The following is a 21,325-nucleotide window of genomic DNA, read 5'->3' as shown; positions in this document are numbered from 1 at the left end:
CACACAGCGACCGTGCCCTCTGCAGAAGGCCATCTAGTCCGGGATAGTGGGCTAAAAATTGCTGGACAACCAGGTTCAACACGTGAGCCATACAAGGCACGTGTGTGACATTGCCCCGGCGAAGGGCCGCACCCAGGTTTGCAGCATTGTCGCACATGGCCTTCCCTGGTTTCAGGTCCAGTGGAGACAACCATTCATGAAACTGGTTCTCCAGAGCTGACCACAACTGCTCAGCTGTGTGACTCACATTTCCCAGACATTTCAAAGTAAAAACCGCCTGATGACGTTGAGCCCTGCTGCCAGCATAGTAAGGAGGTGTGCAGGATCCCTTCTGCGCAGTTAGAAAGCTTGTGGCATGACCAGACAGGCTTTGGGTGCAGGTGGAGGACCGAGAGGAGGTTGAGGAGGCAGAAGCAGTGGAGGAACTTCTAGATAAAGAGGATTGACGCACAACTCGTGGGGACGGCAAGACTTGGACAGCAGCCCCTTGTCCTGCTGTCACCATAGTTACCCAGTGCCCAGTCAGCGACATGTAACGCCCCTGTCCATGCCTACTCGTCCAAGTGTCTGTGGTGAAATGCACCCTGTCACACACAGAGTTTCTCAAAGAAGCGGTGATGTTGTGTGCGACATGCTGGTGGAGCGCAGGCACACCTTTCTTTGAGAAGTAGTGGGCATCTGGTATTGGGGCACTGTGACGGACATAAGGTCTCGAAAATCCTCTGTGTCCACCAGGCAGAAAGGCAGCATTTCTGTAGCCAAGAGCTTGCAGATGGTGAAATTCAACCTCTTAGCTTTCTCATGGCTAGGTGGAAATGGTATTTTACTTGTCCACATCTGAGGGACCCAGGGCTGGCTGTTGTGCTTAGACGGGGTTGAGAAGGGTGTCCCCGGCAAACTGCCGGTCTGTGAGGAAGATGCAGGCGGACATGTTAGGTTGCCTTGATCCAAAGGTGGTGCTATCGATGTTGGACAGCGCTCAACACCAGCTGGTGTTACCACCTCCAAAGAAAATGATGACCTGCCAATCACGCTGGCTGTTGCGGGTAAAGAGGTGGCAGGTCTGCGTCCCAAAACAGGTGTGACTGCTGTCCCCCCAGTCACAGAGGATGAAGTGGCCGCGGATGCACAAGATGTGGCAGACGGTGGTTGGCCCGGCCGGCTAGGCCGCATTGTAGCACAGTGAGCTTCCCACTGCAACTTATGCTTCATGTCCATGTGCCGGTTCATGCATGAAGTACTCAAACTATGTATTTTTTGGCCTCTACTTAGCTTTTGCTGACAAATGTTACAGATAACACGAGTTGGGTCATCTTTATCGATCTGAAAAAATGCCCAGGCTATGCAAGGCTTAGCACCCATGCGACCTGAAGAGCCACCACGACTTGTGGTCAGAGACAGAGTTGTGTTTGAGGATGCAGTTGTTGACGTGCTTCCAGTACTACGTCTCTGTCCAGGAAGGCGCAACCTGACCTCGTCGTCACTAGCATCCTCCTCCACCTCCTCTGCTGACCTCATCGACTGGCTGACTGTGGGTTGACAGTAAGTGGGATCTCCAACCTCATTATCATCACCCTGTGTGTTATCACACCCGTCGTCCTCAGAGCCAACCTGTTCCTGCCCTGACAAAAAACTAAAGTTGTCGCTCCAATCAGGTATTTGAGTCTCATCATCGTCTTCCTCATTGTCTCCACCAACAGGAGTTACAGTTTGGGTAAGAGGGTCTACATTATGGTCAGAACCTTCTGCGTCTGGTCCTGGATCCGACTCATAAAGATTCTGGGCATCAGTGCAGATCATTTCCTCGTCTGGATTCACAGAAGCTCTGGAGTCGACCTCTGATTCCCAGGCTATAGTATGAGTAAACAGCTCTGCAGACTCAACCATCTGTTCTACCCCATACTCAGATGGGCAGCTGGAGACTTGGGAGCTGTGAGGAAGCAAGTGCGATTGGGGTGACACCTCTGAGGACTGGAGTATTTGTGATGTTGAAGTTGATGTGGAGGAGAGCCCACTTAAAGGAGCACTTGATATCCGTTGAAGCACCTGCTGTTTTTGTGCCTCATCTGGAATTTGTAGCGATTGGCGTGGCCGTAAGAAAGGGATCTTATCACATTGTCCGCTAAAAGAAGTAGACATTTTAGTTTGGCTGGAAGATGGTCTTTCTTCTGCAGATGTTACTGTTGCTTTAACACCTACCCCACGGACACAACCTTTTTTCCCCTTCCCAACATGCCTATTCCCCTTTCCACCAGCAGCAGGCCTTTTTCCACTCATTTTGGTGGTTAACTAATTCACAACTCTGGAGTTGTTTGCACAAAAAAACAATGGATGGGAACCGAGCAGAGCTGAGTGGCCAAACTGTGGTATTAGGCCAAAAGTATTGGCTGGGTTAGATGCAGATAAAAATTATATTCAGTTTGCAACCTGATGGAGGTCAGTATAGATGGACTAATAGAACAAGTCCCACACACTGCTAGAAGCCTAAATATTTTTTCAGAGCTAGATGCAGAAAAAAATTATATTGAATTTGCAACCTGATGGAGGTCAGTATAGATGGACTAATAGAACAAGTCCCACACACTGCTACAAGCTGAAATATTTTTTCAGAGCTCGATGCAGAAAAAAATTATATTGAATTTGCAACCTGATGGAGGTCAGTATAGGTGGACTAATAGAAGAAGTCCCACACACTGCTAGAAGCCAAAATATTTTTTCAGAGCTAGATGCAGAAAAAAATCATATTGAATTTGCAACCTGATGGAGGTCAGTATAGATGGACTAATAGAACAAGTCCCATACACTGCTACAAGCTTAAACATTTTTTCAGAGCTCGATGCAGAAAAAAAATATATTGAATTTTGCAACCTGGTGGAGGTTAGTATAGATGGACTAATAGAATGATGCTATGCCCAAAAGGTTTTACTTCACTAGGTGCAGTAAAAAAATTTGCATTCTATACACAGGTGGTGTAGCTTGCAACACAGATAGGCTACTCCACTGACTAACACACTCTGCTATAGGCCAAAAAAGATTTGCTTTGCTAGATTTAGCCAAATGCTGTGAAAAAAACTTGCACAGCACTGGTACAGACCTGCCTGGCAAAAAGTGATAGGAACTGATGTAACCTAGCCCTGAAAAGGACTGAAATTACAATTAGTCTTTACTCCCAACCTATCTATTTAAGAGCACAGACCTGCCTGATAAAAGTCGTATGAAATGATTACGTGGACACAGCAGTATGGAGGACATTATACACCAGTACTAGCTGTGCAGTGTAGCTGTGAATCCAGCACTGAAGAGAGCCCAATAAGAATGTTTCTATATATTTTTATCTCATTCTTTTAGATGCTGCTTACTGTTCCTCAAAGCTACATAGACTTCTCAGGGCAGCAACTGTAACATGATCATTCATTGAAGCTTTATTTCTGCCTCTCCAAGATGGATTTTAGCAGTGAACTGAGAGTGAGTGATGAGTGGGGAAGGAGGAGAGGAAACAAAGTTCTTTATCTTCATTTGTACTATTAGATTCTGTGAGTAAACTGAACCTACAGTAAGGCTGTGTGCTCACTATGCGTTTTTTAAGCGTTTCAGCAGCGGCAATTCCGCTGCAGAAATGCTTAAAAAACACTTGGTAGAAGGCCTGCCATGTTCCCCAATGATAATCCACATGTGCTGTGCACATGCTGTGGAAATTTCCACTGCGGAAAAATCCGCAGCACTACCAATTATTTTGCGGAAGCGCTGCGTTTTCTCCGCCATTGACTTGCATTGGAAAGCATGGAATCCGCATCACTGGATCTGCAGATGCGCATTCCATGCATTTCAATGTGCAGATGGTACCCAGGTTTGGAGAAGAGGAGACTCTCCTCCGGACCCGGGTACCATAGAACCTATAAAAAAAAGAATAAAATAAAAAATAAATATTATACTTACCTTCTGATGGCCCCTGGTGTCTTTGTCTCGGCTTGCTGGCAGCTCGCGGTGGACACAAGGACCTGCCATGACGTCATTTAGTCATGTGACGGGTCACGCAACCGCTGACGTCGGCAGGTCCTTTAGTCTTCCGTGAGCTGCCGGCAAACCAGGACACATCGGATAAAGATACCGGGGGCCATCAGAAGGTAAGTATTATATTTATTTATTTATTTTTTACCATTCTTTCGGTCACACTGTATAAAGCCATGCTGTTTGCATGGATTTATATAGTGTGACCAAGTTGTCAAGCACTTTCCAAGTGATGCTAAAATCGCTTTGAAAGCGCTTGTCAACCCGCATGCGGAAATGCATGTGAAGAACGCTTCACATCCGCTTGTCCCTGGCAGGAAAAACGCATGTACAATCCGCATGTACAATCCGCATACGTTTTTTTCTGCCAGGGAGATGCAGAAACGCTCAGGAAAAATCCGGAGCATTTCTGCATCGTGGGCACATAGTTCAAGTCAATTGTATTAAGGTGTAAGGCTAAGTCTATAGGGAGACAATTTTCTGAGTGATAAGAATAATACAAGGTTTTGTAGAAGCAATATATTGAGTTTTACAGTTTCTTTGGTTTAGTTTATGTGAAAAACAGGAGTCAAATTCTTAAAAAATATGTAACTATATAAAAATCCAAATGAGGCACGATGGGCATTTAAGACTCTATTGTTCAGGTGGAAAACTGTTATACTTCATATAAGGAAAACTTTATTCCTGTTCTTAGCATTTGCTTCTGCAGTCTGGGATTTACAAGTCAGATTACTCCCCGAGGCACAAGTGATTGGCTCTCAGTGTAAAAGACATTCTAAAAAGTTGTCAAGTGTTCATGGATATACTTTGAAATTTCAAAGCCCTGTCTCATAACACCTACAGTTTATCAGAATATTTAAAGGCTAAGGACAGACAGGCATCGCTATGTGTCACAGATGCAATGTTACGGAGATGAATAATATCCCTATAATAACCAGAGTGTTTCTATTCAAGTATATACAGCCTGATGGCCAATTTGTGTTTTTGAAGAAACCAAGATACTTGTCATATATTGAAAAAAAATATATATAATATATAAAAATGTTAGCAAAGTGCAGGAGAGAGTATTTTTTCCAAAATGGTTTGCGTGACATTTAACGGAAACAAGCTCTTATCAGTTAGTAGTAAGGATGAGCCCGACCCGAACTTTAGTCCAAAGTTCTGGTACCAGAACTTGAACCAGAACCTGAACCCCATTGAAAACAATGGGGACCTGGAACTTTGGATCTTTCTCTCTCGAACTCCGAACATTGCAAAATCTCCAACAGGACCCCCAACTATCATAGGTCTTGAATCATAATAGTATTTTCATATGGAGCAAACACAACCTTTTGCATTGCCCACTCAGGCTCTATGCAATGTATAACAAAAGTCCGTCCAGGTTGTGTCCTCATGAGTAGGAATTTGTTAGAAGTGATGGCATAGGGCTAGGATATACCTGCTTGGACTCCCTTCTGTAATGGCTAGGCTCACAGGTAGCTCCCGGGTGTTTAAAGGGGTTGTCCGGTCCAAACCAATATGATGCTTTCAATGCAGTGACAATATGGTGTTTTTAACTTGTAAAAGTAGCAAAACTAAAAAATTAGGCCACATTCACTTGTTCAGTATTTGTATCCAAAACCAGGAGCGGAATAATCAGAGGAAAAGTATAATAGAAACACATCACCACTTCTGTATTTATCACCCACTCCTGGTTTTGGCTTACAAATACTGATGTAAAATACTGACCAAATACTGAACGCGTGAATGTGGCCTCATCTTGTTTATAATGCACACTGAATGCCGTAAAGACAAAACCCAAATCAAACTTTTGGTCTGTATTGTAAAAAAAAAATACAACGCTTCCTCCAAAAACAAGCCCTGGAAAAGTTAAATACTAAAGAATCTTGGAATGTGGTGACACAAAAACTAATTTAAAAAAAAGTGCAAATTAATTGCAAAACTCTATAAATATCACTGCAAGTAAATGAAAATATATGGTAACTATTTGATTGGCATGGCAAAAAGCCATACAAACAAAACTGAAAACAAAATGGTCAAATTACAAACTTTTTTGTACCACTCACAGCCCTAAAAACCAAACCAACACAATTGATTCCAAAATGGTTCTATTAAAAAGTTTTACTCTTCCTGCAAAAAAGAAGAAGCTATCATGGGGCTATTTATGAAGTAGAACGAACTAATAAGTAACAAAAAAAAAAAACGTTTCTAACTTTGATGGCTTAAAGGAAGCCAGGACACTTCTAAGGTAAAGATAAAGAACAATGCGATGTCTGCACTGTGACGTGCCTACATAATCCTACCTTTCCTGGCGGGTCTGCTCCTCTGTCGTCTCCATGGCACATTCTAATGAGTTCTGTAGAGATTGCAGCTGGTTGAGTGTTTCTTTCAACAAAAAACGTGTCACAAACTGTTCCAGTTTTGAGGCATTTTGATATTGCTGAAACAAAGCAGAAACTCACATGAGAGACATGAGACATGAATTACTTTATATCATTCCAAAATGCAATTAAATCCTGAACCCTCAGAGCCGCTCTTTCCATTGCACCGAGGGCTGTCAGATGACTCATGCAGAACACTGTAAGGAAGAGAATTCGGAAGAAATTAACAAGACCGAAGCTGTAACTAACAATTGTCTGAGAGGAGATGCTTCTTTCTGTAACTCTTTCCGCTGAACGTTAAAGAAAGACGACAAGTAAAAAAACGTTGGAGCTTCAGTGCTGAAACAGGTTTTTCTCTACTTTAAAACTTATTTTGGATGGGCCTGGGGTGTGGAATTAAGAAAAAAATCTTGCACTCACCTTCCGGACCAGTGCTCCTCTTCAGCACTGGCATAAACGTCAGGTGATGAGTGCAGCCAATCAATGGCCACAATAGCTAGTGCAGGAGAGCAGCATCAGTCTAGGAGAGTAGTATAGTTTATTTTTTTTTAATAATAATCTATTGGAAGTAGCAATTCCAAAAGTTAATATCAACCCTTTGGCCTTGCCAAATGACATGGGATAAGAAGCAAAACCACAAACCCTACTGGCAGAAACATGTTTTGGGATGTTTGCCCCTTAACAGTGCAAAACAGGAGAACTGGTTTGGCTGGGTGAGAGGTCTCTGTATCTGAGCAATTGTATCTGATTTTGTGAAAACTACTCAGTCAGAAAAAATAACTGAACATGTGAACGGCCCCGCAGGTGTGAGTTCTGTTTGTGAAAAGCAAAAATAGAACTCATGCATGACAAACTGACATCTGAATGAGGCCTTACACTGCTGTGGGCGTTTTCCTCCTGTGCTGTTATTGTTGGAAAAATATCCTTTAAAGTAAAATAAGGGGAAAAATGGGAGAGGAAGATAAACAATATCTGAGTGAAATAGTTTACGTATAAACAATGATGAAAGAGGTGTACTTATAAACCTCTCACCTTAAGGGGTTCTTTAAGGATAGGGTACAACACCTTAAGACATATGGAAATATTCTGAATGCAAGCAACCTGTCTAGCTGTCACGTAAGATGTCGGAAAGACTAAGTGCAACACGAAGGGAAGATGGGGAGGAAGACCAAACACTAGGGAAAAAGAGAGTGGAGACCCCTCGGCAGATCTAATATCACCCTGCCTACCCTATAATCACTATATAGGTTCCACACCTATCGCCGAGCTGGAACCTAAGCCCTGAATGTCCCTAGAGCTTGGCCCTAGATAGGGAGGGGACAGGGTGAGGACTTGTCAAGCCCCACTACAAACTAAAAACAACAAAGTAGACAAACAAAGGGGAAACACTTAGCTTGAGCAGACACCAGAGAGATAACGCCAACTGTCCTCCAAGAACTCCAGAGAAGAAACTAGCCGACAGCTAGTGCTCCAGGCCTGCACAGAGGTACAGTTGAAACCAGAAGGTTACATATACTATATAAAAAGGCACATATGCATGTTTTTCTCAATATCTGACATGAAGTCAGAATAAACCTTTCCCGTGTGCATTAAAATAAATCCACAGGTATGTCTTGAATTAACTCAGATCTTGCCAAAAAAACTTTCAGAAGCTTCCAAACACAGACATCATGATATGGGCAGTCTAGAATTGTTTGAAGGTATAGTAATCTTAGTGTATGTAAAAGTTTGACTTGGCAGTAAGTAAAAAAAATTCCTCTCTCTCTCATTATTCTGGCATTTGGCAAATATTAAAAATTATGGTAATCCTAATTGACCTAAAAAGGGAAAGGTTTATTCTGATTTCATGTCAGATATTGAAAAAAACATGCATACGTGTCTTTTTATATAGTGTATGTAAACTTCTGGTTTCAACTGTACATAGAACTTTCACCGGCGACTCTCTCTAGAAACTGAAACTATTTAACTACCCAGCAAGAGTGTGTCAATCAGCAACAGAAGGTGGAGGTCGCTGCTGGGTCCTAAAGGAAGAAGGATAAGTACACTACAGAGATGAGGGAATCAAGAAGGTGTCTGCAATGCCAAGCGTAGTGACCTTCTACAGCCGGCTCTAGAGTGACTGTCTGTCACCCCTGACACACCCGTGACATTAGCAGGCTCCTGGTAGTCTTCCAAATTAGATCCCATATGTTAGCAAGCTCAAAGGTTATTGGATTGGTCTGGAACTCCACAACAGATATTTCATATAAAAGACCAATGATTGTTCATGAAAGTGTTTTTTATTGAAACATAAAAATAATAAAAAATAATAATAAAAAATTATACATATATATATATATATATATATATATATATATATATATATATATATATATATACATACATACAGTACGCTTAAAAAATCTCCATGCTTTAATGTACTCATTTTATTATTTTATTTAACGGTCTTTGGCTCGATTTCGAGCCATAGTGACTTGATGGATGAACGCTCTGTAGAAAGATCGATCTTGTGCAAGCCTAGATAGGTCTTCGCCAGGGTCTTCTCCGTCGTTATCTTGATTGTATCAAGCCATCGAGTTGGTTGCTGGTCTTCCTTTTCGCCTTGTTCCTTCTATTCTTCCGACCATGATGTCCTTCTCCAGTGATTGCTCACTTTGAATCATGTGTCTAAAGTTGACAAGTCGTAGCTTGGTGATCTTTGCTTCAAGTGACATGTCTGGCTTGATTTGTTCCAAAATTGATTTGTTTGTTCTTCTTGTCATCCATGGTATTGATAACATCCTTCTCCAGCACCACATTTCAAAGACATTCATTCTTCTTCTGTCTCGTTTCTTTGTTGTCCAGGTTTCGTATCCATATTTTACCACAGAAAAGACCAAACTATGTGTTCGTTGCCAGTGAAATTATTGAACCCAACTGTATACTATACGGTATATATTTTTTTCTTTAATGGGAGCCAATAGCAGATTTATATAACTATATGGGAATAAAAATCCACAAACATGATTAGATCCTAATGTTATATGGTGTGAGTAATGCTGCTTCTTTCATAGTTGTCCAACAATGGGAAAGCCTTGTCTACATGTAACTTTCTGATATGTGAGTAACGGCATATTAGTCCTTTAGGGAACAAAGGGTTTAGTCTCTTTAAATAGAGCAGACAGATCTGTATAATAACCAGGGCTTATTGAGGTGGCACAATGCCCCTCGTCGGCTCCTCACTATCTCCAACCTGTCCTCCAGTATATCCATTTATTGCACTTCAGGCGAAATTACCATCACTTGCTATTTCTTAACAGGAACGAGTTATGTGTTTGCCATCTCTTGTACTCGGAAAACAACAAGTAATTTAATATGTCATCTCATCTGTGAATCAGATTTAATTGTACAAAGCAAAAATGAAACCTTTTATATGAATTAACACGGTAATAAATCGTCACATTAACTTCTATGTGGAGCAACAAAGAGAATTGTTGTGATAAAACATAAACTGTAATTCCATGTTATATAGAATGATTAGCAACAGAGAGGACCGTGACATCGAGGAGTAAGAGCTGACGCCTTTATATTCCCCATTTGTAACAGCTGGACAGACTGGAACCTCGATGCACTCGCTGTACAAGTGTCAGAACCGATCCTGTATTTACTTAGCACATTACATGAGCTGCTCACTGCAGCCAGTAGAAATCTGTCATATACCGTACTTGTCTGCCTCAGACTGGCGGATACATTGTGGCACAGTAGAGCCCTATGTTAAAAGGTTTCAGCAGAGAAAAATTAAGGATACCTGCAGCGCATGTAGAAAGTCTGATGCTGTCTTTTGTTTCAAAAGTAACGTGGGCTACTATCTCAGGTAACTGTTATAGAAGCAATTGCTTCTTCTCTGAGAATGTTTACAATCAGTGTATCTTTTTTACGTGATCTCTACTAAGTATATATACACTAGATACTACTACTATTTATACTATACGATTGTTACTATGTCCTATATGGAGCCCTCTCTCTCATTGTGCACGCCATTTTATCTCTTGTGAGTTTGTTCACGTATGTATTTGCACCTCCATTTTTGTATTGTTCTTTATATATGCTCTAATAAATATATGCTACTTATTACGTTTTGTGTAGGTATCATCTTTTTGAGCCTAGCTCTCTTCCCCTTTCTACACTGTACATTGTGGAATGCAGCGGCTTTCATGACAACGCAGTAATAAGGCAGTGACCCAGGTTAGTCCAAGTTAAACGTCTTTATTTTGGCAACTTACAAAAATAACTCAAACTTTGTCCCCCACTTCGCAGCCGGATCGTCCGTTACAGTCTGTATCAAATGGCAATTGCACCACCGTATCACTCATGGTTGTGCCAATGTCTTTGCTTTCTCTGGCTCTGGCCTGTGTTCAGTCTCACACAGACCTGTCCTACACAGAGCCTCCTGCTCTGATGCTTGTAAACCAAACACCCAAACCTTAACTGAAAGGTTAAATGGGAATCCAGGACATAAACCACTCCCAAGACCTGGAGTGGAGGGAGAGATCCGTCCCACTACCATCCTATAGATCTCTAAATAAAAGCCCATGTCAGGTTTTCTTGAATAGCCTGAACAAGTCCACACTCTATTTTATTTTGCATTGTAACTGTAATTGCAATGCTCTCCAATGGTCTTAGTATGTTTCTATGCACATCCTGGGGGACATGTAATGTCCCTTGCTTATGAATCCCCTCACTGCCTCACAATTGACAGAATGCAGTGAAGAGGGCCTGGTTATACGAATCAGTAAGCTAAGAGGCCTGAGTGTCACGCAAGGTATGGGAAAGACTTAGTGCAACACAGAGGCAAGAGGGAAAGGGAACCTAGACACTAGGGAAAGGGGGAAGTAGAGACCTCCTAGTCTGGTCTAGTGTCACCCTGTCTCAACTACCATCCCTATATTGGCTCTTCAACACGCGCCACACGCGTGCCTCGTCCTGACTTTCCCTGGAATATGGCTAAGGCTAGGGAAGGAAGGAGATGAGCACTAGTCGATCTCCACTAAACTTTATAGACAACAAGGGTAGACTAACAGGGGGGAATTGCTTAGCTTTAGATGACTCTAAACAAATGCGCACACAGCCTCAACCTCCATAGAGGATGAAATACTGGTCTTACTAGAGCCTCACAAGTAGTAATGAATATCGCCGGCAACTCCCTCTAAGATACACCAGGTGTATATATACCCAGGCCAGGGAGCTAATTGGCAAGAGGGAGGTGACCGCTGGGTCCTAGAGACAGACAGCCTCTAGGAAGATGTTTGTAATGCCAAACGTAGAGATCTCCTGCAACCAACTGCAGGGCGACTGTCTGTCACCTCTGACACACCCGTGACACTGAGGCAGCTAGTCCTGCAGTGATAATCTGCTGATAAAACACTGATTTTATTTTAACAGCAAAATATGACCCAGTAAGTGACACATTACTGGAATCAGGCACTCCCTACGTATTGCTGGTCTCTCAGTGGCCTCCGGACACTCAGGACCGAGTTTCTCAGGAAAAGAGATGTGAAATGAGCGAACAAATCTGGGAGCGTTCACCTCTGATGCTGAAACCCACATCCTCTCCTCTGGGCCATAGCCTTTCCAGTGCACCAAGTATTATAGAGAACTAAACACAACAAGGGGGAACAAACAAGGGAAGATAGCTTAGCTTTTAGTTGACTTCAGAGAGATGAACACCCATCCTCATAGCTCCAGCGAGGATGAAATAATGCACTTGCTCCGAGCCTTCACAAAGGGTAATGTGAGTATCACCGGCACTTCCCTCCAGCAGACAGCAGGTATTTATACACCCAGGCCAGGGTGTTAATTAGTCAAAGGAAGGTAGCCACACACCTGTGACAGTACCCCCTCCTACGAGTGGCTTTCAGACACTCAGGACCGAGTTTCTCAGGATAAGAGGTGTGGAATGAACGAACCAACCTGTGAGGGTTCACCTCTGAAGCTGAAACCCACATCCTCTCCTCTGAACCATAACCCTTTCAGTGCACCAAGTACTGTAGAGAACGACGTTGGAGACGGGAATCTACAATCCTCGAAATTTGGAACTCCAGAATACCATCAACAATTACTGGGGGCGGAGGTAGAGGTGAGGGCTCAAGAGGTTCCACATACTTCTTGAGTAAGGACCTGTTGAACACGTTGTGGACCTTTAAAGGCCTGAGGAAGTTCAAGATGAAACGCTGATGGGTTAATGACGGCGGTTATTTTATAGGGACCAATAAATCTAGGTCCCAGCTTCCAAGAAGGAACTTTCAATCTTATATTCCTGGTAGACAACCACACAAAGTCATTCACATTCAGGTCCAGACCTGGCAAGCGTTTTCTGTCAGCCATACGTTTATACCTGTCTTCCATGATCTTTAAATTACTCAGCACACCCTGCCACACCGAGGAGAGCAATGAACCATTCCTCCTCAGGAACTCCTGAAGCTCCTCCCCCACTAAAGGTACCAAAGTGAAGAACGGTGACCTGCCAGTGGATTCTTGACGATGATTATTAATGGCAAATTCTGCCAGCGGTAGGTAGGATGCCCAATCCTCCAGATTTTCAGAAACAAAACACCTGAGGTAGGTCTCCAAATTCTGATTGACATGCTCGGTCTGTCCATTTGACTGAGGGTGGAAGGCAGAGGAAAAGGACAGCTGCACCCTCGGTCGAGAACAGAATGCCTTCCAGAACTTGGAAACAAACTGGGTCCCCCGATCTGACACCACATCGGAGAGAACTGTGTGACGCTTCACAATCTCTTTTCTGAACACCTGAGCAAGTGTCTTGGCATTTGGAAGTGCAGGCAATGCGACAAAATGAACCATTTTACTGAACCTACTGCTACCACCAGAACCACCATTTTGCCTGCAGAAACCGGTAGGTCAGTAATAAAATCTATGGACAAGTGTGTCCTTGGTCTACTAATATTAGGTAGCGGAAGAAGAGTACCAGACGGACGGGTATGTGAAACCTTAGAACGCACGCAAATACTACAAGCAGTTATGTGTTCAATTAGATCCCGATGCAACCCCGGCCACCAAAAACACCGAGAGAGGAGGTCCGCGGTTGCCTTACCATCTGGATGCCCAGCAAGCACAGAGTTATGACATTCCTTAATTACTTTGCGGCGCTGATTAGATGGTACAAATAACTTTCCTGAAGGGCAGGAGGCAGGGGCGTCCCCCTGTGCCTCCAACACCTCACCGTCCAGTTCAGGATAAAGTGCTGAAATGACTACCCCTTTCTGTAATATCAGGGCAGGGTTCTCGTGGTCACCACCACCAGGGAAGCTCCAGGACAAAGCATCAGCCTTGACATTTTTGACCCCTGGACGAAAAGTGACAACAAAATTGAACCTAGTAAAAAACAGGGACCATCTGGCTTGCCTAGGGTTGAGATATTTAGCTAACTGAAGATATGACAGGTTTTTATGGTCAGTAATAGGATGGACAGCCCCCTCCAACCAATGTTGCCATTCCTTGAAAGCCAGTTTGATCGCCAAAAGTTCCCTATTACCCACGTCATAATTTCTCTCAGCCAAAATTTTTTTTTAGAAAAGAAGGCACATGGACGCCATTTACCAGGGGACGAACCCTGAGAGAACACAGCCCCAACCCTGACATCCGATTCATCAACCTCCACAATAAAGGGTTGAGAAACATCAGGTTGACAGAGTATAGGTGCAGTGGCAAAATGATTCTTTAAGGAAGAATAAGCCTGGAAGGAAGCATTTGACCATTTGGAAAAATCAGACACCTTCTTAGTAATGTCAGTAAGGGGTTTCACTATAACAGAGTAATTTTGGATGAATTTCCGGTAAAAATTAGTAAAGCCCAAAAACCGATGTAGAGCCTTCAGGTTCTCGGGACGTTTCCAGTCAAGGGCTGCACGGATCTTCTCCGGATCCATCCGAAAACCCGAAGATGACAACAAGTACCCCAAAAACTGCACCTCCTGAACAGTGAAAACACATTTTTTTAGTTTGGCATAAAGTTTATTATCTCTTACTGTCTGGAGCACCTCCTTAACATGTGATGCGCCCCCTGGGCCGTGGGGTACTCGGCAGCCGGGCCTCTGGTCGCTGGGGGATATCACGGTAGCTGGCCCGGTCCGTGACCCAGGGCGGTCAGTAAAAGGGGGAATAGTTTATAGGGGATTTGGGAAAGTGTTTGTGACGCCACCTGTGGATTGCGGCTAAAGGGTGCCGCCGCTGCGGAGCAGTCCTCTGGAGCTGGTATTATGGCAGCAGGGATGGTGTGGCTCTCCACAGGTAGAGCTAGCTCCAGGGCAGTGTAGGGGTAGATGGTGGATGCTGGGGAGAGACGGCAGGATGGTCCCGGAGGAAAGACGGACACTCACACGGGGGTAAGCTTCAGTACCTTTACTGGTGATGATGCAGGCACGGTCCAGGGTACTCCGGACGAAGGGTGCACTTTTGGACTCTCCCCAGTGAGCGGGTATAGGCCCTCCTGATCTGTTGCTTTACTCGGTAAGCTTCTGGCCTGCCTGGAACTAGGCCTAGCTTGGTTACTGTCTCTCTCTCCCTTGCACTTGCTGACCTGGTGGTAGGGCTTTCTCCTGGAGATCACTCTCCCTGGACGCTGGGCCTCCGTGACTCCTAGCCCTGGTACTGTAGTCAGCGTTTGGTAAACCTGGGACCTGTAGTCCTCCAGGGGTTCTGGTGGTCCCTACTGGGCATAAGGGTCCCTGTAGGCGTGGACCCGGTTTCCGGTGTATATTTCGGGGTGAGCCTGGTACGCTCCTCTGCCCCCTCAACTCCTCTCTCCTTTCCTCTTTGCCTTCGGCCACTCTAGGGGCCCTCACTAGGCTTCAGTGCGTGCTGTAGGCCTCAACTTGCCTCACACAGCAGCCTGGGTGCTGTTCTCTCACTGAGCACACTAAACTCTAAACTCTAACTAACTGAGCTGCCTGGCTCCACCCTCCCTATTTATATCCCTATCAGGGCTCCCTCTGCTGGTCTGAGGTGGTAGGGTGGAGGTGTGTGAATGTGTGAGGGCCTCTTGTGGAGAAGTCCATCCATGCACCCTTCTGGGTTCTGTGGCACCAATGCGCAGCAGGGCGCCACATATGCCCCTGATGAGTCTCAATATCAGGTGAGTAAACCAAAATATCGTTCAGATAAACCACCACAAACCTCCCCACCAAATGATGGAAAATTTGATGAAATTTATGAAATGTTGGAATACCACAGATGCATTGGTCAAACCAAAAGGCATAACCAGACGCTCGAAATGTCCTTCCGGGGTATTGAACGCTGTTTTCCATTCGTCCCCTTCTCTGATTCTAACCAGGTTGTAGGCTCCCCTTAAATCCAACTTGGAGAATATCTTAGCACCCACAACATGGCTGAACAAATCAGGAATCAGAGAAAGAGGGTATGGATCACGGATGGTAATTTGATTTAATTCCCAGAAATCTACACTGTGTGCATAATTATAAGGCAAGTTTTATTTTAGAGGATTATTTTTATTATTGATCAACAACTATGTTCTCAATCAACCGAAAAGACTCATAAATATCCAAGCTTAATAGTTTTGGAAGTTGGAATGTTTTTTTTTTTAGATTTGGCTATCTTAGGAGGATATCTGTTTGTGCAGGTAACTATTACTGTGCAGAATTATTAGGCAACTTAATAAAAACCAAATATAATCCCATCTCACTTGTTTATTTTCACCAGGTAAACCAATATCAGTGCACAAAATTTAGAAATAAACATTTCTGACATGCAAAAACAAAAACCAAAAAAATTAGTGATCAGTATAGCCACCTTTCTTTACGATGACACTCAGCAGTCTTCCATCCATAGATTCTGTCAGTTGCTTGATCTGTTTTCAATCAACATTGCATGCAGCAGCCACCACAGCCTCCCAGACACTGTTCCAAGAGGTGTACTGTTTTCCCTCCCTGTAGATCTCACATTTTATACATTTTTTCTCTATGGGGTTCAGATCAGGTGAACAAGGGGGCCATGTCATTATTTTTTCTTCTTTTAGACCTTTACTGGCCAGCCACGCTGTGGAGTAGTTGGATGCATGTGATGGAGCATTGTCCTGCATGAAAATCATGTTTTTCTTGAACGATGCCAACTTCTTCTTGTACCTGCTTGAAGAAGTTGTCTTCCAGAAACTGGCAGTAGGTCTGGGAGTTGAGCTTCACTCCATCCTCAACCCGAAAAGGTCCCACAAGTTCATCTTTGATGATACCAGCCCATACCAGTACCCCACCTCCACCTTGCTGGCGTCTGAGTCGGAGTGGAGCTCTCTGCCCTTTATTGATCCAGCCTCTGGCCCATCCATCTGGCCCATCAAGAGTCACGCTCATTTCATCAGTCCATAAAACCTTTGAAAAATCAGTCTTAAGATATTTCTTGGCCCATTCTTGACATTTTATCTTATGTTTCTTGTTCAAAAGTGGTCGTTTTTCAGCCTTCCTTACCTTGGCCATGTCCCTGAGTATCGCACACCTTGTGCTTTTTGATACTCCAGTAACGTTGCAGCTCTGAAATATGGCAAAACTGGTGGCGAATGACATCTTGGCAACTTCACGCTTGATTTTCCTCAATTCATGGACAGTTATTTTGCGCCTTTTTTGGCCAACACGCTTCTTGCGACCATGTTGGCTATTTGCCATGAAACACTTGATTACGCTTCAAAAGTTTGGAAATTTCAAGACTGCTGCATCCCTCTGCAAGACATCTCACAATTTTGGACTTTTCAGAGCCCGTCAAATCTCTCTTCTGACCCATTTTGCCAAAGGAAAGGAAGTTGCCTAATAATTAAGCACACCTTATATAGGGTGTTGATGTCATTAGTCAACACCCCTCCTTATTACAGAGATGCACATCACCAGATTTACTTAATTGGTAGTTGGCTCTAAAGCCTATGCAGCTTGGAGTAGGACAACATGTATAAAAAGTATCATTTGATCAAAATACTAATTTGCCTAATAATTCTACACGCGGTGTAAACAGGGACGTAGACCGCCATCTTTTTTCTTCGCAAAGAAGAACCCTGCCGCCACGGACGAAGATGAGGGTCTGATATGTCCTTTATCAAGATTTTCCGCAATGAAATCTTTCATAACTTGTGTCTCAGGGCCAGAAAGATTATACAGTCTGGACTTGGGTAGTTTAGCTCCAGGGGTCAGGTTAATAGGACAGTCATAAGCACGGTGAGGAGGTAAATCGTGACACCTCCTCTCAGAAAAAACGTCCTCAAAACCAGACAGAAAAGCAGGTAATATTTCCATAGAGACAGTAGCAAGGGAAATATGTATACAGTTCTCATGGCAGTAATCTCCCCATTAAATAATTTCCCCGGCTTGCCAATCCACCCACGGATTATGTTTAACAAGCCAAGGGATACCCAAGACAATCGGTGTGGGAAGATTATCCAGAACATAGTAAGGGATTATTTCACAATGAACTGATCCCACCCTCAGTTTTACATTATGTGCAATCTGAGTAAATGTTTTCTGTGCAAGTGGTGCCGAGTCAATGGCGAAAATGGAAATAGGTTTAACTAAAGTACGGCAAGCAAGACCATGAGTTTTCACAAACTCAGCATCCACCATGCTGACTCCGGCTCCACTGTCAACAAACACAGAAATTTTCTCGGTTTTGCTCTCTAGCACCACCTCTGCTGTCAGAACAAAGCAGGAACTGAAGTTTGGCCACAAATGCACCCCATGTTTATCCAACTACAGACTACCAAGAGTTAATTGAGCCTCCTTTTGTTTAGGAATTGAAGGACAGGTCCCAACAAAATTTCCATTTTTCCCACAAAAAAAATGCCTATTTAATATATACCTTGTAAGACTATTTCTTACAAGGTATATATTAAATAGGCATTCTTATGCAAATGTCGATCCCTCACAGTATGGAGGTGCTTTTTTATCTCTTATGATTCGTTTGTATGTATATTTTAACAATAAAATTTAATGTTTGCTGAACTTATTTGGTGTCTGATGAGTTTATCAGATAAGAACCAAATTACTTGATGTTTATAGGTGACTAAGTATGACAGCTGTCTTTAATGCAGGTAACGAGTTGATTAGGAGCGTCTAACTGGTCTGTAGGAGCCAGAACGCATAATGGTTTGTAGGGGATCAAATACTTATTTCTCACTGCAAAATTCAAATAAATGTATCTAATTTATATAACGTGATTTTCTTGATTTTTTTTCTGGATATTCTATCTCTCAATGTTAAAATTAACCTACCCTTAAAATTATAGACTGTTCATGTCTTTGTCAGTGGGAAAACTTACAAAAACAACAAGGGATCAAATACTTATTTCCTTCACTGTATGTACTGTGTGTTCTCAAAAGGATTTTGGAGAACAGTAGAGATCTAGTACTAATTTCGGGGACACTGCATTGTCATACAAGGGGCTGGTGCAACACCATGCTGGATATACTGTGGTAGAGGGGAGCCTACCTTACTTCAAGACTATCTATCAACCCACCAAATATTAGAGAGGCCATCAAGCATATTGTAGCACTTAGGTAGCTGCAACCATGAAGCACGGTGTACCAGTGCCAGTAATGATCAACGTGTGTCCTTGTGAAAGGAAATACATTTTTGAGCCAGTAAATTTTCACCTGATTATTCATTTATCACATTATGAAAACCTATTTTTCTTTTGAAAAGTTACTTTCAAGATCCCTTTTTGCTGACAGATTATGGAAAATAGAAGATCCTTAGTAATATTCAGAAGCTAAAAGCTTCCACGCAATTTATTACAATTATTATCAGCAAGGTCAGCTTCACGCGCATGTGACATATTTAGAGGTGGATTTGCATAAATATTGCTATTTATATAAATGCCCATGTGCAAATAGCACATATTTTGAATTATAAGAAAAGCTTCAAATATTTTTTAAAATTGTAGACACTTTTTGTGCATTTTACATTCTCAATATTCCCTAATTAGAGATACATATTGAAAAGCAGTATATCAGTCTGCATCCTCTTCTTGGGTTATCATTATTTTGAGTGAGTATGGATGTAATGATGGGGACATTCAACAACCTGTCACATATTATTCTTTTAAAAACTCATGATTACAAGTTGTTTTTTTTAATCTTTGGCATCTGGGTTGGGGTGCATACTCAGTGAGTGTTTCGTTTGCACTCATCAGCTTGACCAAGGGCCCACTCACTGACCTGAACTACCAGCCTTATATATGTCTATGTTGTTAGATCGGGTTAGGAGACCCGTGGTTGAGTCAATTGCGTCCATAATATGAACTATAAAACGAAGCCACTTAACTGCTATGTAAATGCATCTTTATGGATTTGGTGTAAATCTATTTGTTGCTGGGGGAATATATTTGTGTTTTTCATAGAAGGAAAATATATTTACAGATCCTTTTAAGAAAATACTACGTATCCAATGCAACCATTCATAAAATAGTAAAAATTACAGTATTTGTACTGAATAAATCAATATGCAGCATAGAGGGTTACTTTATAGATGTACTGATCTTGAATGTTTGTCAATTAGAGAAGCTGTTTCACGATTTTAGTTGCATTCAGAGTCATTTTAGTCAGGCTAAGTTCACAAGAAGAGAGAAAAATAATGTGATTTTTCATCCAGACAAAATGGGCGATTTTTCATGTGTATTGTATGTAGCTGTATGGCATCCTTTTTCAGCAGTAACTAAAATTTGCAAGGACAAATACAGTTTCTTATGTAATTGCAAACCCCACAACATGATGCTGTCACCACCATGTTTGATGGGGGGGGGGGGTGTTTTCAGGATGATGTGCAGTGTTAGTTTTCTACTACAAGTAGCATTTTGAATTTAGCCCAAAAAGTTTTCTTTAGTGTTATCTTCCACATGCTAGCTGTGTCCTCTGCATGGCTTTTTGCAAACTACAAATGGGACTTCTTACGGCTTGCTTTTAAAAATGGCTTTCTTCTAGCTACTATTCCATAAATGCCAGATTTGTGGATTACACGACTAATAGTTCTCCTGTGGATAGATTTTCCCTACCTGAGCTGTGGATCTCTGCAGCTCCTCCAGGGTGACCATGGGCCTCTTGGCAGCTTCCCTAATTGGTGCTCTCCTTGCTTGGGATGTCAGTTTAGGTGGACAGCCATGCCTTGTTAGGTTTGTAGTTGTGTCATAGTCCTTCCATTTTTGGATGATGGATTGAACAGTAGAAAGTAAGATGTCCAGAGCTTGGCTATTTTTTTAAAACCTAACCCTTAACCCTGCTTTACTTTTTTCTGCAACTTTATCCCTGACCTGTCTGGTGTGACCCTGACAGGTAGACTTGAATTGGCAAATCTCATTCAAAAATGCAGAAGAGACTTGTACATGTTTTTTTTCAGTCAGCTATTTGATCTGTATGAAAGAAAATGTTCATCTGAACAAGCTGCCAAGGGTACTAAGGGTGCCAATGGACCTATAGCAGCATCAAAGGAACTGCAGGACTTTTTGATAAGTATTGGTTGTGTACTGCATGTAACAACAATCTCCTGTATTCTTCAAATGTCCGGCCAGTTGGGTAGGGCGGCAAGATGGAAGCCCTTTCTTACAAAAAATAAATAAATTCATGACCGAATATGTGACGCGCCCCTGGGCCTGCTGTGTCGCGCAGCATCTCGCGCACGGGGGCTTACCCGGAACCGGATCAGATGAGGGTTGTAGTCTCCGAGTGGCGGGGACCCGGTCCGTGCCCAGGGAGTCAACTCAGTGTGTGGCAGTCTTGATAGATGTTATTTGAGTGTCGACTACGCCACCCGTTGATTTGCAGCTATGGAGCTGCCGCTGCAGGGCAGACCGCTGAGGCCGGTGTAGAATTGTGCAGCGTGATAGTATAACCCCCAACGGGAGGGGTATGGCCTCAGGGCAGCCGACGTGGAAGATGAGGGTAGCAGGAACCACTCA

General features: G+C 43.0%; 1 protein-coding gene across 1 annotated transcript in view; it reads right to left on the bottom strand.

The window, feature by feature from the left end:
* NECAB1 (N-terminal EF-hand calcium binding protein 1) overlaps window positions 1-21,325 on the bottom strand; it is a 388,232-nt gene that overhangs the window by 138,547 nt on the left and 228,360 nt on the right. Inside the window, exon 6 of the mRNA XM_073679571.1 lies at window positions 6,312-6,448. Within this exon, the coding sequence (XP_073535672.1) occupies window positions 6,312-6,448 (137 nt within the window). The remainder of the gene's footprint in view (window positions 1-6,311; window positions 6,449-21,325) is intronic.

Source organism: Phyllobates terribilis, unplaced genomic scaffold (genome assembly GCF_046119375.1).
Source record: "Phyllobates terribilis strain yellow unplaced genomic scaffold, ASM4611937v1 Scaffold_4__5_contigs__length_816908805, whole genome shotgun sequence".
NCBI lineage: Eukaryota > Metazoa > Chordata > Amphibia > Anura > Dendrobatidae > Phyllobates > Phyllobates terribilis.
Note: the sequence above shows the minus strand (reverse complement) of the source record. Positions and strands in the feature narration are given on the sequence as shown.